Genomic DNA, 18,718 nt, shown 5'->3' with positions numbered 1-18,718 from the left:
GAAACGAAATATCGATTCACGAGAGAAACCGCCAGAGAATCGTGCCACCCCTCGCACAGCTGTAACGGAGAACAAGAATAATAATACGAGGAGGAGGAGGAGGAAGAAAGGAGAGAAAGAACGAGGGATGAGAAGGGAAAAAAGAGGGGGAGGGAGAAAGGGTGGAGAGTGCCGCACGAACGTCCTTGCTCGTGCACACCACCGGCAGAACCACCCTCCTGTTGCCAACCGGGCATCGATCCAACGACCGACCGACGTTCCTCCGGTCTACCAAGAAAGCATCCCTTGGTTTCCTTCCGCAGACTTCCTTTCGCCCAAGATCCTCTTTGAGGCGGGTTAAGAAGAGATGATGGTGAATAAAATTTTCGAAAAAAAAAAAAAAAAAATACGATTCCCTATCCTACGATCCCTCCTTTATTTTATTTTATTTCATTTCATTTTTTTTTTTTTTTTTTTAAATTGCGAAACTCGACGATAAGCTATTAATGGAAATAACGCGGTATCTATCTTTATTCATTGGTTACAAGAAAATTAATAATGATTAGGAATGACGTAGGAAAGAAGCGAAGGAAAGAGACAAAGGTTCTTAGTCATTCGACACAAGATAGTACGCCGTTGACGAGGTGAAAGGAAACTGAACTCGTGTGTTTTAAACGCGGCAAAAAGACAATGGTTCGTGTATACAAAGACTATTAAACACACGTGAGTCATGCTTCTTAAGCGATATAATAAAAGTGGGATAACATTTCGTGACATTAACGAGAAGCGAAACATTGGTCGAGGTACATCGTGATGCACAAATGAATGAACCATATGGCAATAGAGATCTATTGTTTCTTCCTCCTCTTCTTCTTCTTTTTTTTTTTTTTCTAATTATTATTATTGCAATTCGAATTGCTTTTTACGTCCAAAATCAGAATAACTGTTCACGTTCTGTGATTTTTTTAGAAATTTAAAAATACGCTTCGTCGAACTTCCGTTCGAACCTATCAAGCGCAAGCAAATTCATATGATTCCATTTAATTTTTCTCTTCAATTCAAAAAAAATTCATATTACAGAGTATTTTCACGAAATATTTTCTCTAAAATAACGTATAATAAATTTATCAAATATTAAAAATTTGAAACAATTTTGTCAAACACAATAATTGTGTATTGTTTGATAAATTAATCTATTTTGTATCAAAGATATAATAAGAATGATATAGAATAGATAAGAGAATATTATTTTATAAAAATATCAAATAATATTCAATCATGATTCGGGTAATAAAAGCTTACGTAATATTCGGTAATAATCAAGTATTTCAGCAAAAAAATTTTATTCATATATAATAAAATTCATATATGGAATTGCTTCGTAATAGAAATTTAAACAAAGTTTCACGCGAAAGATTTCTAAATTTATTCAACATATTTTCACTTGTATAATAGAAATTTAGTTTCTATTTCTTTATATTACACTATATATATATATATATATATGTATAATTCTTGTTTATATATAGATATATATGACTCATTCTTTGTTCTTTTTTTTTTTTTTTTTTTTTTTGGTATTATTCCAACATCCACGTTTTTTTTCTTTTCAGTACTTAAATTTGTCACGCCGTTGTATTGATTTTTTATTTTTCGTATTCGTTATAAATTTTAATGTAAGATTCTAACACTTTATCGTAGAACGAATCGATCGAAAGAATAACCGGTTGAAATTTTAAGAAGCTCGCCTTGTGCTCGATCTGGAATCAATGTTTCTCCAGCTTGTTTCAATTTATTGTCAAGCACAACGGGGTGTGAGTCATGTCTCAGCAAGATTGTTAAACGCGTGTATGTGTGTGTTATCGGCGGCATAAGTTGTGCGAACTCCGTAAACAAAACGTGCTCCCTAACAAGAGAACGCGCGACGCCACGGTGGAACGACTTCCTATCATTGTGACGTAGTTCCCAATCAGCTGATGCTTGGTCAGTCGTTCATCTTTGATGACTGGCTTTCAGCTAACTATAGGGAAACTGGTCTCTGACGATGTAGATCTCACACGATTTTACAATGTTAATTTCGATTCGATCAATTTGTTTAATTTCATTCTCTAGATTAGTTCAATTTCCAAATGAAAATCTTATTTTGCCCTTTACAGTTTCATATTTGCGAAAAGATTGTGCAAAAGATTGGAAAATCGTAAGAATATTTATATAAATATTTATTAAAGATAAGAAAAATCGGAAAAAATAAGGCCTTTAAACAAGTGAGGAATAATTAAAGAAGTGTAATTTTTCGTAGATAAGATAAACATGCCAATATTTCTTTGTTATCTAGCGAGTTTATTGTTGATGCTGGAAATAATTAATATGGCCTAAAAGATTTTATGCCATGTTTCTTCTTTATCGTTGAACTAAGGGAGTGGATTTTGTCCTTCATCGAGTACGTTCGACTATTTTTAAACATTTGATATGACGTATGCAGAAAATGGGTACAAAGAACAAAGACCAGAGGAATAAAAGAGCATCGATTCGGATCGTGGAACATGTCCAAACAGGTTTGAACAAGCTTCTTTCATTGCTTTGAATCAGTGTACGAGGTGCTAATACGAAAAATCGATCGGGACGAGGAAACTTGAACTCGTTACAAAACTCCAATAATATTTTTCCTTTCCATATAAATTTTTACATTTAAACTCGAAATTTTAGAAATTTTGAATTCCCGACAAACTTTTATGCGCAAGGTGTCGTAACACGAGTATACGTCCATAATGGTGGGGTAGGCGCCTACTGTTAGGACTCACAAGTGACGGGTTAGGTTAGGTTTGCATTACAAAGCTTGATAATGTAAGCGATATAGGCATTTCGAGAATAAAATTATATGCTTTCGTTGACACGTAACTCGTTCCATTGTATTAAAATTATTTATGTAAATACGATAAATGAAACGAACTTTTTTTAATTCAACTTGTACGCGTAATATAAATCGATGTATTCTTCTTACGAACGATTACTTTGTCCGTTTCCCTAATATGAAAGTGTACAGATTTCCTCTTACCTTCAAAGACCAAGGTTTTTGAAATGCCTTGACACAGAAGTATCGGTATCGCCTTGAATTAATTTCAGCAATAAATCGATACCTCGTTTGTGCAACTGTGACAATTTTCAAATGTAACCGCAATTGGTTAGACTTCGTTGTAGAATTTGTAACCAAACATGGAAATCTTTCTTGGAGCCGTGTTGCGACGACGCGATGACATAATTTCTTCACGTCCGAAACAGATTCGTGAATTGTCGTGTAGTTTTTCACTAGGAGCACTGCACCTTTGATTCAATTCGCATTACGTGACCATGTCAACGAGACACCCTTTACAATTTTTTTGTAAAAAAGAGATGAAACAAAAAAAGATAGCGATTATTAGACGTTCAGACCGTTACACAATTTACATTTTGGAGCGAAGAGTAAAAGACATAGGCAAAGATAGACTCGTATTGAGTGGAGAGAGAGAGGGAACAAAATTAAATTGAATTATAAATTGACAAACAGAATCGAATAATCCTGAGTTAACGATGGCGAGAATCCAGGCGTAACTGAATTTTTGTTCACACTATTTTCTCGTCTTTCCATTTACTGAGAATTTAAATACTCACATGACAAGTCGCGAGACGATCGAAGATATCATATTAACGGTTTTTAACGTTATACGAGTAACGCGCGATCGAAAGAAACGAGCAATTAATGCGGACGGCCGTTTGTAACACCACTGCTCACAGGTCAACCATGTTGGACTGGCAGCTGGCTGCTGCTGCGCGTGTGACGTCACGTCGTGTTTTCGTCACGTGACTGCAGGGCTGTATAAACGTTAGGTATTTTTAAATATCGTTAGCAAACATTAACTTATTTTGATGTAGAAATTAAATATTTTACATTTTTTTTAATACTGACATTAGAAATCGAGATAAAACATTATAATTAATAAAATTCATACATGTGTATCATAATTTAGTTTTAAACTATTGAATTCGAAATGGTATAAACACGAACGAAACGATTTTATTTAATTTAATATCAATTTTTAGTTCAAAATTATCATTATATATAAATTAAAAAGATACGATACGAGCAATTTATTAATGTATCGGAATTGAGTATATATTGAGATTTTTATACATTGCGTTATCATTCTTATATAATGGAACATTGGATGAATAAGATATAACAATACATAAATATAAAAAAAATAATAAATTCGTCTAAACTACGAATAAAATACAGAATTCGTTATTAACAAAGAATACTTTTTAACATGTTAAAAATTAAAACGTATTAAAACGTATTTATAGAAACAAGAAAATATCAAATCATTAAATACATTTTATTTTAATTGTTCTAATATAAATTTGTTAAATGTATAAATATTTTATATACGAAAATTCTATTTTCTCTGACATTTTTTAAAACAATTTCTTCTAAGACACAAGGTTTTTATCTTTTAATATATATATATATATATATATATATCTGTATATACTATATCTTAATATATTGCCAAACATTATTGCTATATTTATACGTACATTTATCATTCTTTTTCTACATTTATTTTAAATATAAAGCATAGTTGAAATTATGCCACTCATCGAATACCACTATAAAAATACATTTAAATGAATTTCTGATGTAAAGGAGCGATTTCCAGACCACTGGCCATGCACCAACAAATAAATCGAGCGGCAAAGATCGATGAGAGAGCAATTTTTTTTGTATCAAGAATAGCGATGCGTGTCGCGACTGATAATAATAGACTACATGCACCTTGGTTCATTTTATATATATATATATATATATATATATATATATATATATATAAAGTATACTTTAGAGAAGAACAATAATCGAACGAACACAAGAAAGTTCGTTCCAAAGAATCCTAAGTACTCTTTTCCTATTTATATTCTTTATACCAAAATTATATTTAGAAAATTGAATAGCAAGAGAAGAAGGCGCCTGCGTCTCCAGATCCTGTCCCCGTAATACGATCCTTGAATCGACATTTCATCCCATCCCACCAAGAATTACGGCCCCTTGTATTTCTTCAGAGTTGGTGTTACGGCCCTAGAGTTCCTCACCCCACGCTCGTGCCATAGGTTGCAGCAATGCAAGAGAACGACCACTGTGACGGTGGTAAGACGAAGAGAAAAGAGGCGAGAAGAGAAGAAGAAGAGGAGGAGATAAAAGGAATGAGTAGAGAAGGGAAGAGGAGATAAGAGAAATGAGCAGAGAGGAGAAGAGGAGAAAAGATGAGACGAGATGCGAGGAGACGAGATGAAACGAGAAGAGAAGAGAAAAGAAGCGAAGAAAGCAGAAAAGATGAGTGGATGGCAACGAGAGAGAAGGGTGAGATGTGTGGCTAAAAGAGGAAAAATAGTGGAAGATAGAGAGGGGGGGATTGGTGGCGACGCGGCGCGGTGCGGTGTAGCGCGCGGCACGGTTGCTTGGCTGAGTGAGCGGTGGGGTGGGGCGGGAGCGTCGGCGCGAACGTCGGAGCAGGCGGGAGCCTGGGGGTGTTCGAGGGTAGAGGAGGATGGCGGGAGGTCGAGCCGTGAAGCGGGGGAGAGGGTAGGAGTCGCGGGAAGGAGCCGTGCCTCCCTGCCGTCCGCCCGCAGTGCGCGCTACGCGATATCACTGGCCGGTCATGTGTGTGTCACTCTCACGTTCACACTGGTACCGTTCGGAGTGCTTGGTTACCGCGCTGCCACCGTTACCGTCAACCGAGCAGTGTGTGTCCAGTATACACGGTGTGCGGCCGGAAGTTTAAAGTGCCTCTCGTTCCGTGTCCTGGACGTGGCGAGAGCAGGCGAAATCCTGTCGGCGCGGGGGACATCATCGGAGAGACGACAACGACGACGGACGTGCAGGTGGAGCGGACTGAAAAAGGGAAAGATCGGCTGCGTGGTGCGCGACGGAGGAAAAGGAAAAAAAAGAAACAAGGAAAGAAGAAGAAGGTGTCAACGAGCGAAGTGTGTATGTACGGAACGAACGCCGAAAGTTTTCGGTGTACGGTGTCCAGTGTCCAGACGCACGTATGTAGGAGCAAGGAGTGGCTGCTGCTGCTGGTGGCCGACCGTCCAAGGAAGAGAGAAGAAAGAGAGAAAGGAGAAGAGGATCGTGCGCGCCTCATGGCCCTGTTGTTTATTGGCCCGTCGTGATCACGAAGAGAAGAGATCCGAGTGACTGTGCTCTAGTGTTTTGGTGAAAAATAACGAAGTGGTGATCGGTGCTCGGTTGTTCTTCTCTACGGTTCAGTGCTACGTGGGGTTTTCTTTTTTGGGGGAGAGGCACGCTCGCTGGAGGATCGGAATAGAGGAAAAGAGAACGGCACAGTTCGTGGGGGAGAGAGAAAGCGAGATAGAGAGAAAGAGAGGGAGAGAGTGTGAGAGTGAGAGGGAAGAATAGCAAGATAGAAATAGAGATAGAGATAGAAGAAGAGAGAGCGAGAGAGAGCGAGAGAGAGAGAGAGAAACAGAGTGAGAAGAAGAAGTAAACTTGTAGAGAAGAAGGAGAAAGGGTGATTGGAAGACCCGGCTGGCGATCCGAATTCGCGGATTCGACACGCCGCGGTTGCCGATCCATAATATGGCGTACAAGTTTCGCGAAGAGATCGTGGGAAAGAGGTTTCTCTCGGTGAGTGGTTTCACCAAGCTAAAGGTGAATAAGATTAGTGAGTGGGGGTGGCGTGCAGGGGTAATTCGTGCTGCCAGTCACAGGGATAACAGCTGTCATGATCTTCAGGTGAGTATCATCGAACGAAACATGTTCTTCCTTTAATTAATTCTATAATCAGTTTAGAAACACGTTCAGTCTACGCAGAATAACTTCGGTTCGATGCATGCGGCCTATCTGGCATCGCGCGCGCGACACGCTGTTTCTGTTTACATTAGCGACCGACCTTTCGAACATTTCGAACTTAGCGTTCTACAATCTTGTTCACCCCAATTCGAGAAATCTGCGCTCCTTTTTAATATCTAAAAAGGATCTTATTTAACGCGTCTTTTTTTTACGATCGATACTGTACTCGTCAAATTTTTATTCAATATTCAAACATTCTTTTCTTACGACACGTAATGACAGTGAAAGTTCTATTGAAAAGATAGCAACAGAGTATTTAAAAAAAATTTTTATTTGCTAAATTATTTTAAACTCTATGACGAAAATGATAATATAAACACGTGTTCTTACGCGTGTAACATTTATTTTACTTTTTAATTATATATTTATATATAATTATATATATTTAATTTTATTTATTTAGAATCATACAAAGAGTCATTATCAGAGGCATTATTATTATTATTGTCTTATTTATATTTCGATTCGTGAATTAAATTCAAGCAAAATTTCGTAGTTTCATCTGTTTCTTGTCCTTGTCATTTCAATACCAATTATTAATATTTAATATTATAATTATACATTATATTAATATTAAGAGATACATATTTAATCGAAATTATTTCTGAGATTCGTGTATGAAATTAAACAAATATAATAGGTTAAAAATAATATAATTATTTTATTGGATTTTTGATTCAAACTATGTTTTATAATTGAAAAAGATAGAATCTAGTTAGAAATTATTCGAAATCAAAATGAATGTATAATATTTTTATACAAAATCAATTATAATTTTTATAATCTTATGGGGAATCGTTACGTTTTTTTACATATTCGATAAATGTTTTTTGCGTCTTTAAAATATTTTTCGATAGATGTCTATTATGTATGAATTTTTTCTTATTAGTTTATTTTTATATAAAATTCAGAACGAGATTAACAAATAATCTAATTCGGTTCATATCAGAATAATTTTTTTTTCTATTAATAATTTATTAATAATATGTCTATCAGTATTTTCATTAAATTTTTGTAGCAATTAAAGTGAAAAGAAAAAATCGCGTCAAATGTCAAAAATTTTCGATTCTACGTAACTCTCCTAAACTTCGTCAAATTCATTTATAAATCATTCTTTACTGGTTTATTATCAAACTTACACTTAACAAGTAACTTCCTTATAATTCGATATATGAGCTTAATATGAAATCTATTTATCTTACAAAGAAAAGTAAATTGGAAAAATCCGACGAAGTTATGACAATGTCTAAGAGGTTTCAGACAATGAAAACATCTGGTAATTGGCAAATATAGGGTAGGAGGAAATATTATTTTAGAAGATATTCGTGAAGATGATAAAAATTTATTTTTTAAACGCAATTAAAAATTATTATACATAAATCTTTTATTTTACGAATTTTAATAAATTTTTTTTTTTTTTGTAATGTATGTTTTGTAAATTAAATTTTCTAAATCAAATAAGTCTGTTTTTTCGTACGTAATAAGTAAAATTTATAATTAAAAAAATTGTTTTGCAAGATAAATTCATTTTTTATGTCATATGAATCTTGTATAATGCGGTATTTTTATTTGCATTTTTTTTTTTTTTGAAAGTTTAACTATGCAAATTTATTTTTTAAAAACAAAACAAATTATTTAAAACAGATAAATTAATTAAACTTTATACAAAATAAACTTAAAAATAAATTTATACGACATTTTAAAAATTTAATCGAAAACATTTAACATTCTTTTTACACACTTGTGATTCGCATATTGTCTTTTCGTTTTTCAACGTAAGAAAATAATAAATGAAAATGAATCCTTCATTAAACCATATTTAAATAGACAGTCATTAGCAACATTGGTCATGTCTCATTTAGATTAATATCAACGTAATCGCTTTTAAAACTTGTGTTTAAGAAGCAGGAAATCCTTGCGTCATTTTTCGCGGGAAACTATGTTTCGATTGTTATTATCCTACGTTCAGGATTCATTAAGAAACTGTTGATCGAAGTCGATAGGCGATAAGCCTATACAACTTCGTGAAATCGATGCCAAAACAAAAATTACGAGGCAAAATGGAAAGAAGGATAGGATAAAAAGCACTGTTTCTATCAGATTACATAATAAGCTACCTGAGAGCTTTTTTTTTTTTTTTTTTTTCTTTCTGTTATCGCGAAGTCATAACTATTTCAGATTTCGAGGACGTTGTCGGCGCACATGCATACGTCGCAAAACACAAGCGGTACGCAATTGGTTTTTGTCAATTAAGGTCTGACCAAAGGCCATGATTCTCTCATTTCAAACTTGAACAATCTACGTACATCATTTTTTTTTTAATCGGTCTCCATGTTTAGAAGAAATAGATTTTTTTTTTTTTTGCAAAGAATAAATACGTTTCAACGTTTTATTGTTTATTGTTATTACATATGATGTTTCGATTTATTATTAAACTACGTTGTCTTCGTCGAAGCAACAACGTTCCACGTTTCTTTTTTTCAAAAAATCGTTGCTTGTTATCGATCATTCGTCTAGGATTCTTCGTGTTTGTCCTATTTTGGTTCAGTAATAAGAGAAATAAACGTTGTTTCAATTTACGCTTTGTCGATTCGATTTCCAATATCGATATCGATAATAATTACGTATATATATATATATATAAAATATGGAACAATAGTTGATTTATTAAATTAATCGAATAGTGGATAGGATAGGAATATTTTAGGATAGAAATCTTTTCGTATAATTAAGTGTATAAATTAAGTGGAATGTAAAAAAAATGGAGAAGGAAACAAGTGAAGCAGTATTGGATATAACGTGATAAAAGTGAAATGAAAAATGAAAAATTTTGTCTTGTTGCAAGGAACAAGTCTTCTTCAGCCAACGCTTCGCAGTTTGGAACAAAGTGTCCTGTGTATGGACAACTTGTTGCTAGCAACAACTATAGCCTTGAAACCGAAATAAAACCCAAATGTTTCTCGAATTATGTTACTTTAGTTGCGTGAACAAAATGTTTCTATACATTGTTTTTAGAAGGTGTTTGTTGGAAATGTTTTGAAACACGCGGCAGTTTTTTCGCGTGTCATTTAGTAATCAAAAAAAAAAAAAAAAAGAAAGAAATCTTTTCTAAAGTTTCTAAAGATTATATTCATTATAATCAACAATGTTAAAATTGCTCTCCAGTTTATATAGATTATAAAAATATCATTTAATCTCTCAACGATTGTATCAATTTGATGTAAAATTTATTTAAATATTACGTGTAATATTATTATGAATATGTGAAATGAAATAATTTAGTTCTTAAGAGATTCTTCTCTTGTGGATTACATTCATGAATGAGGAAAGAGAATTTATTTGTTATGGGAAAAATTTTTTTAAACTATCGAGAATGTACGAGAATGAGATATATCCTTTGGCTCTTTATCACGAACAGCGTTTTGTTTAAAGTGAAATTGGATTATAGTTTTGATAATAATTTCCTGTTATGCAGTTAAAATAATTAGATTTTCTATTCACTCGTTTTTCATCAATGTGTAAAGTTATCTTTGTAATAATGATTTTGATTCAAACAAAAATTCAGAAAGATTTCGAATAGTTATTTTTAACTCGAAATTTAATATCTGTTAGAGACGATTAATTTTTTAGATTGGCGAAACTCGATTTCTCGAAACTCAAAAATCTCGAAATCTAGAATGCTTATTTTTTTCTTTGCTTTATCTCGTAAGAAACTAAGGTTTTAACAAATTATTAGCCAATGGTGATTGTAATCATTTTTGTGATAAAAAATTAAAATTTTTATTTTTTCTTTACACGATATTTACATCGATAAAATTTAACCAATTAAAGTAATTAAAGAGCGTGAAGTCTGGAAAATATAAACGATCGATAAAATTGTTTCAATCGCGGAAAAGCAACATTAATTATTTTTGCCATTCGAATCAATTAGTTGAATGAAAATAAATTCGTATCATTACGATATTTTTTTCAATATTTTTTTCATAAATTATTTAAATATATAAGTTATTTTTTATTTTTAGAAAATTTTCTACAAAAATTTTCGAAAAAAGTTTCGAAAAGTGCCAAGTTCTTAATATTTATTGTTTGATAACAATACACATAGTTAAATGTACGAAGTTTCTAATTCTTAAGCCGATACGACTCAGCTGAAAATTTTCTCAAATCGTTTCTAGCCTTTTTGCAAACGAGCATTGCAAAAATCATAGAAATCGAAACGAAGATATAAATACTAGAAGGAAAGAAATGTTTCAAGACACAAAGGAAAAAAAATATTTCATTTATGCCTAAGTTCGAAATGAAATTTTAATTCTAACATTTAACGTTTATAATATTATTAACAAATGCAAACCATAATATTTCATTTCAATCAAAACTTATCGTATGATCGATGAAATTGTTCGTGAAAAAACAAAACATTAATTTTCTCCGGCATTCAATTTGAATTTAAATATAATATAATTTAGTAGTCAAATGTACATAGTATAATGCTTGGAATAAAATATTTTAGATTTACGATTCTCTATATTCCAATATATTATACGTACATAATTATCTCGTATCGATAGATGTAAGTGTTGCAGAAATAATGGAAATTTAATAGTATCAAGGTATTTCAATGAATGATAAACTTAATAAAATAATTTTTTATATTTTCTTGAACATTTTTTTTCGTTATTTATTTATTTATTCTAAGTTTCGAAAAGTTGCAGATATTCTCTCAAATTTGCTAACAAATTTTAATTACACTTATTTCTAATAAAACTTTAATATTTTCAGATAATATATCAAATTAATATAACATTTAAATTAATAATTATCCAATTCCTTTCATTTTATAAAATTTGAACAAAAATATATATACATAAAATAAGACTTTAATAAAGTAATAACCTGTATATAATTACAATAAAATTATCATAGAATGACAAAACTTTTGTAAAATATTTATTAAATCGACAATTTATTAAAATGTCAAATCGTTAATCTTAAATGTTTCGTTAAAAAAAAAAATAATCGTATCCTAGCAACGAGATATAATATTTACCCTCGAATCGAATCACAATGAACTTGCCATCACCGTTTCAAGATCTCGAATTAGTTGTTTCTAAACTTGCTTTGAGCATCGATTAATTGCGCACAGATTATTGCACACACGTTCTAAATACTCGGCAGTCGTAATACGTGCTAATCGAAACATTATACGCACATAAGCCTATTAGAGATATTGAATATTCATCGGTGGGGGAATCGTGAAATTACGAAATTGCTCCGCTTTTCTGAAAGGAGTGTTGGGGCACACGTAGGATCGATGATGGAATTTTCGACGTAGGATCGATTCGTCGAATTCGTCTGCGAAATCCATGGTGGCGCCGACGGGTATCTGCAGTCTTTGCGGTGAATTTAGTTGACATCTGTTTACTATTTGCCAGTCGGAGGTCATTCGCTGCTCTGGCATCGAGCCGCGGTCCGAGGTCATTGAATCGCTCGTCGCCGCGTACGCTTTCTCCTTCCTTAAAAATGATACGGTTCTGGCTCGCTCGATCGGATAAACAATGCAATTCTGCACTTCGTGTATCGTCGAAGCGATGGCGCGCGTTACGATTTTCTCGAGATTAATTTCAAATGAGATATATGGATAACTCTTTAGCTGTGTATTTATACACGAAAGCAAAGGAAAGGTAAACACAACGTATTTAAACAGAATTAATGAAACAAGCAATCTTTGGGAACTATAAAATTTACATTTCGTCATCCGTCGACGATAGTTGTGGTAAATAATATAGGAGAAATGTCAAATATAATTAAAAAAAAATTTTTCTTTTTTTTTTCCTACAAATTTATATTTATCTATGGGAAAAACAGCGTTATATACCGTGGAAAATAGATTTTGTCGTTTGAATGGAATTTCTTATTTTCTCCCCGCTCTAATTTAGAAGAGAATATTCCAAAGGAAACAACTTTTGTTGCAATATTTTCGTCGATTGCATACGCTATCCTTAAATCGAATATTATCATATGATTCTTATGCCGAGATATATTGTTTTCGAGTTTTAATTCTATTTTTAACCTATTGACGACAAGAAAGGAGCGAAGATTCGTAGCTTATTTTCTTCGAGTGGAAGACTAATAGAGTGAAAATGTGTTCTTACGGCTCTGCAAATATTAAGACAAATACTTTATCAACAAGTTTTTATCCATACCCGTTAAAAATAGAATAACATCAAACTGTTGTAAGTATATCTCGGCGAAAAGGTGTCTTGTGATGATAAATCACAAATTTAATTTTAGCAGGAGTAGCATAATGCGCCGAGAAATTGACAAAGTTGTTAGAAAAAAAAATTATTTTCCTTGCAAAATCTTCTTCTCAAATAAGTAAAAAGTCAATATTTTTCTATCCATTTATCTCTTAAACCGAATACGATAAACAAAAATTTTTACCGATCGAATAATTCAGACTCGCCGGAGTAAAGATACAATCGGAAATCTATTTGTTTCTTCACACGTGTGCCATCACGCTTTGCGATATAATTTGTATTTCCACGCGAATACAAAATTGAACGAGCGTTATATTAATTTAAAACGTTTATCACACGAGACTCTATATCGTTAAGGAAGATTTTATTGCAAAAATTCGAACGAAATGCATGAGAAAATATTCGTAAGCTATTCGTTTCATTCGAGGCTGTAAGTGCCGATACATCGATGCCGAGCGAAAGTAAGAGAGCGCGTCTTTTTCTTCGGATATCGACTCCTTTCGGAAAGAAAAGTCTTCTTTTCGTTCTCATCTCAACGCTCGATTTAATTGGCTGGAAAAATTGTTTCGTAGGAATTTGATCTCTATTTCAATGGGGGAATATCCTTTGTTCGAGATTTCGATTAGGATTTTAATTAATTCGCGAATTTTAATTACACCATTTTATGCATTTCGTTGTCTGTATCGGTCTGAATTCGAATTAAATTTATAATCAGTTTAAAAAAATAATTCGCTAACCAGTTATTGAACCAGTTGCGAACGGATAATGATATAGGAGATCACATTGTATTGTGAAAGGAATTATTTTTATAAAATTTAAACTTAATGAGAATCGATAATTGGCAAAAAAAAAAAAAAAAAAACGAGGAAATTATTGTACATCGATCGGTCGTTAAATTAATAAATTTATTTGGGTTTAAATGATTAATAACATTGATAAAAAATATTTACACAAATTTTATTATATAAAAGTATTTCGAAATAATCAATATTTTCTTAATATGACGTATATCGGGGCTTCACAACTAAATAAACATTTTCTATAAATAATATAAATTTAACTTCGGTTATCGTAAGATAATAAAAATGCGCCGGTCGACAGGTTCTTGGCTAAACATGGAGATATTTTTAAATCGTGGTGCGTGTTTTATATGTATATATATATATATATTTAAAAAAATAACACAAAACTAGAATTTTTCATTAGAGATAGCATACGTAAGAAAATAACTGAGAGATTGAAACAAACTTCTCTCATTGAACATTGAAAATAATTGAATAAATGATCCTGGAATGATATGGAATTTATATTCCTTTAATTTCCTGTTACAATTATATCTTATATAATAGTAATAACTATTGTAAGACACGTAAAATCCGCGATAAAAATATATTTCTCCGATATTATTCCCAATTATTATCCAATCTCTAACACACGTTCTATTTATATCCTGTAGAAACAGATCCTATCTAACTATAAAACTATACACTTATATACTTTTTTCCTTTTTCCAACGATCAACATATTTAATACGCAAAAAAAAAGAAAAAAAAAAAATTCACGTTTTTATAGAATATTATTGCTTTATTTTAAACGAGACGTCTGCACGATCGGCAAGAGGTTAAATAGTTTTTAAAAATAGACAGAATACATTGATTTGAAATTATAATGATGCAATGTAACGTCGAAAAAGGAGGAAAAAAATAATTTATTGTGTTTAATCGGATGCCGCTTATTTAAATACCCTTATCTCTCTTCACACTGAGCGTGCTTGACTTCGTCAAGAATCATCATCATCATCATCATCATCACGAGATCACGTTCACCGAAAAACTTGTTGCGCAATCGAAAAGAAAAAAAAAAAAGGAAAAAAAAAAACGTTTCCCACGCGAGGACTATTCCAACGATTTCTTCACGCTTCGTCGAAAACAGCTGACTCCTCGGCGGTAATATCTTCGAGAAAAAGGACTAACTGTCGGAAATTACTGGAAAGTGTTAGGTTCGGGACTCGTACGTACGTAACTCATCGACCGCAAATTTTGGGGTACGGAGTTGGCAATAATTTTGGGCTGATCGGTTATCCCCCTCCGCTTCTCCTTCTTCTTCTTCTTCTTCTTCTTCCTTTCTCTGGAACGCGTATTCCAGGAGATTCGTGCACGTCGATGCGCCTCGTACGTGCTGCATAACGGTGCTTCCTCGTGGACGTGGCAGGTGCACGAAAAAGGTGGTCGGCTCGAGACGAGGAAGAGGGGAGCTGTTTCGACCTATTTACGATTCGATGGAACGTTTATACTCGCCTCTTATACGATCAATCCTTGACATCGTACGATACAAATTTTTCTCCCTGAGAAAATACGTAGTGAAAGTTCCACGTTTCGGAATCAATTTTTCTCCCCAGTCGGATAAGATAATTTCGTCGTAATTTAATTCACTTTTCGATAGATTGGAGTTTTGAACGAAAAATTCGCAGTTGCTGAATTACAGCGGATAATAAAGTCTAGTCGAAGGAATTCGTCGTGTATTCTTGAGAAGAGAGCGTCCTCACCTATGCCTACATTCGAGATCGTTTCGAGATTTTCCAGATCGAAACGAAGGGAATAAAACGGAAGGCGACCTCCGCGATTACATCCTCCTTGAAAAGAGATAAAAGCCGAGGTCTTTCGTAATTTATGCTCCATTTGCCGGGAGGAATTCGAAGGAAAGCCAAGGAGAATTCCGTCCGCGGGAAGACCGAGATTTTCTTCGTCCTCCTTCTTCGATCTCCCCTCCTCTTCTTTATGGAAGAATTCCATTCACCTTAAGACGCGATGGTATATACGCGTCCTGCAGAAAGAGAGAAAGAAGAGTCGTGATCCGATTCGTTCCTCTAAAAATGAAATATCCAATATTTTAGGGAGGGATATTTCGTCTCGAAATTATCACTTCACGACTTATTATTGTGGAAAGCGAGGGAAAATTGCGCGGAAGCTTAAATACGGTTCCTTCAAAGGTGGTGTTCGGGAATTCGCTTTGCCCTTTACGGGGCTCAAAAGAGTGGTCGGTGTGTGTGTCATTAGCTCGTCCGAGGATGTTATTTCTAGGAGTCTAGCGTGGGCCTCGCCCTCTTACACTCCGCTGCTTGCGAAGAGGATCGAGTGAACCGGATGATTCCAAAACTCTCTCGGCTGGGAAGAAAACTCTGCTCGACGTGGATATGGCTCGCTCGACTCGTTAAAGGAGATCGCCTAACCGTTCCACCGAGCCGAGCTAACGAGCCTTTATTTGCTAAACGGGAAGAAGGGAGATTCGTTCGTTTTCCTGTCTTCTCTTTATCGCGATCTTTTTCGCGAGTTTATTGTTGCCTCGTTATAAAACTTCTTTTCCAGAATTAATTTAATTAATTAATTTCTGAAAACTATTTTCCCGAGAAAAATTTACGAAGAATTGAAAGATCAAATGAAGTGGCTGGCAAATAGTCGAGCAAATAGCTAGATTATTCCAGTTCCTTTTAGTTGAAATTAATCGCAAGGAAAATTGTAAGAATTTGCTCGTTAGAATTCTGTACTTTTATGTTCCGTTTCGATATTGAATTTCGATTTACAACTGGCACGTTGTTCGTATCAATTAACTTTAAATAGTATTAAATTATGGCACAATTTTCCATTGATTGGACGTGCATCACTACATGATTCTCGATCATCTTCGATCATCTAATAGGAAATCGTTCTTCTAAGAGCGAAGTTATTTCTTTTTCTTGTATTATTTTCTCTTCTTTTATTTGCCAATTTTATTATCAACGATATCACGTTATAACCGAATCGATTAAATCGACGTCAGGTTAACTCGATATATTATCTAACCTTTAATGGTTTCAAAGACGACGTAATAAAGATTACATCACATTAATCGTTGGGCGTTACAATAACTAGTCATGTAACAGAAATTAGCAAAAATACAGAGTTTGTGCAAAATTGTTAAGCAGGGAGGAACGATCGATACGAGGTTAAAAAATTTTTCATCCGCAAACAAACATATCGATATCAATTCTCGTCGACTAATATTTTCCACATTTATCGGGCTCCTTAACGAGAAGGAAAAATTCAAATGAAAACGCGATCAAAATCTTATAAAACTAAGATTAAAAACTCCGCGTAAAAAAAGTACCTTTCGAGGCATCCCGAGGAGGCTAACATGATTCGTGTAGAAAGATCGAAAGCAACGCATGCAACGAATCTATGAATTGGAAACGCATGGATCGGCGCGTATGTGGTGCAACGACCTCGAATCGAACGGAACCGCGCGCGTGAAATTTCGTGTCACGTTTCGCTCGAGGAGCGTAGTATCAATCTCGTTGTGCAAATATTCAACGGTCGTAATGATTCGAAACCGATCGTTGTGGATCGTTATTTCGAGGAGCAGCCCTCCCCCCGTTATATCCTGCCCGTTCTAATATTAAAATCCGGGTGCAACGGCCGCGATTACAACGGCTCGATGCGCTTATCCTGCGGGAGAGGATCGTCTGAATCGCCTCGATTCGGACGGAATATTTCTCTCGCCCAGTTCGTCGATAGTCGTCGCCGTTACGCAACCTCGACCGCCCACGCGACTTTCTTTCGCGCGGAAACCACAGCCGAGGCGAGCTTCCAATAAGATTTCAACAATTCTAATGGTACTTGCGGGTTGTGTGAACGTTGTTGGGACACGTGTTCTCCTGTACGAAAAATTAGAAAATTAGATATTTATACTTTAGGAATAACACGTTACAAAGGCAATTATAAAGGTATTTGATTATTTGAAGAGGAGAAATACTTTTCGTGTTCAATTCAAGTTTACATAATTCGTGTATCATAAATTGCATTATGCGTGATATTAAAATTGAACAGCATTAGTTTGGCAGAAAGTGTGATTGATCAACGTGGCTATATAATTGTAGAAAAATTCCTTCGAAAAATAAGTTGGAGATTATTATATTTTGCGTTCATTGCACTCTTCGTCGATAGATGATAATAATAATAATAATAATAATAATAATGAGAATTATTTGATATCGTTGAGCTCTTTTCTCAACTCTGTCGAGAGCTCACGAACAGGCAGGATTCGTATTCTTCTTTTTCTATTTTTCGAACGAGGGGCAGTGGAAATTGTTGGGAAAGTGTCAGATTTTGAAGGAATAATCTCGGCGGATTTTCCGTGATAATACTAAAAAATTCGAAAATGAAAAATGACGAAGCCGTTTCGGTGAAACGATGAATTGTAACACGAGCGGACAATGGCTCGGTCGCATTTTTCCTCGTTTCCGCCCCCGAAACAATCCTGTCCGGTTTCGAGGAATATTTTATTCTCACGGAGACAAAGACGCGCGATTTTTCCGATTGCGTTTTCACGAACTTTTTATAAATAATCGCGAACAGTCGAGTAATAAGAACACTGTAACACTTGTCTTCTTACATCGAAATATAGATTATCCACGTCCACGTCGTTGCTCGTTGCTCCCAACCAATCATACCAACGCTGGAGATTTTCATATTGAACAATTTGTAAAAAACTTGTAAAAAATATTTGGCCCGTTGATATTTATAAATGATCGCCGAGTGGT

At 34.1% G+C, this 18,718-nt stretch overlaps 2 protein-coding genes across 5 annotated transcripts in view; one reads left to right on the top strand and one right to left on the bottom strand.

The window, feature by feature from the left end:
* The window catches only part of LOC100872342 (receptor expression-enhancing protein 1), a 35,635-nt gene extending 31,855 nt beyond the window's left edge, over window positions 1–3,780 (bottom strand). For 2 of the 4 annotated variants that reach the window (XM_086903097.1, XM_086903092.1), the window contains exon 1: window positions 3,628–3,760. In XM_086903097.1, coding sequence (XP_086759223.1) covers window positions 3,628–3,659 — 32 coding nt within the window. In that variant the 5' untranslated portion in view covers window positions 3,660–3,760. Of the gene's footprint in view, window positions 1–3,627 lie in introns of all 4 variants that reach the window. The other 2 variants (XM_086903096.1, XM_086903090.1) reach the window with 2 other exon arrangements.
* Window positions 3,781–5,645: 1,865 nt separating this feature from the next.
* Kdm3 (Lysine demethylase 3) overlaps window positions 5,646–18,718 on the top strand; it is a 247,992-nt gene continuing 234,919 nt past the window's right edge. Inside the window, 1 exon segment of the mRNA XM_086903087.1 lies at window positions 5,646–6,769. Within this exon segment, the coding sequence (XP_086759213.1) occupies window positions 6,614–6,769 (156 nt within the window). The 5' untranslated portion in view covers window positions 5,646–6,613.

Source organism: Apis florea, unplaced genomic scaffold (genome assembly GCF_048593485.1).
Source record: "Apis florea isolate Af1SG1 unplaced genomic scaffold, ASM4859348v1 contig_2274_pilon, whole genome shotgun sequence".
Taxonomy (NCBI): domain Eukaryota; kingdom Metazoa; phylum Arthropoda; class Insecta; order Hymenoptera; family Apidae; genus Apis; species Apis florea.
Note: the sequence above shows the minus strand (reverse complement) of the source record. Positions and strands in the feature narration are given on the sequence as shown.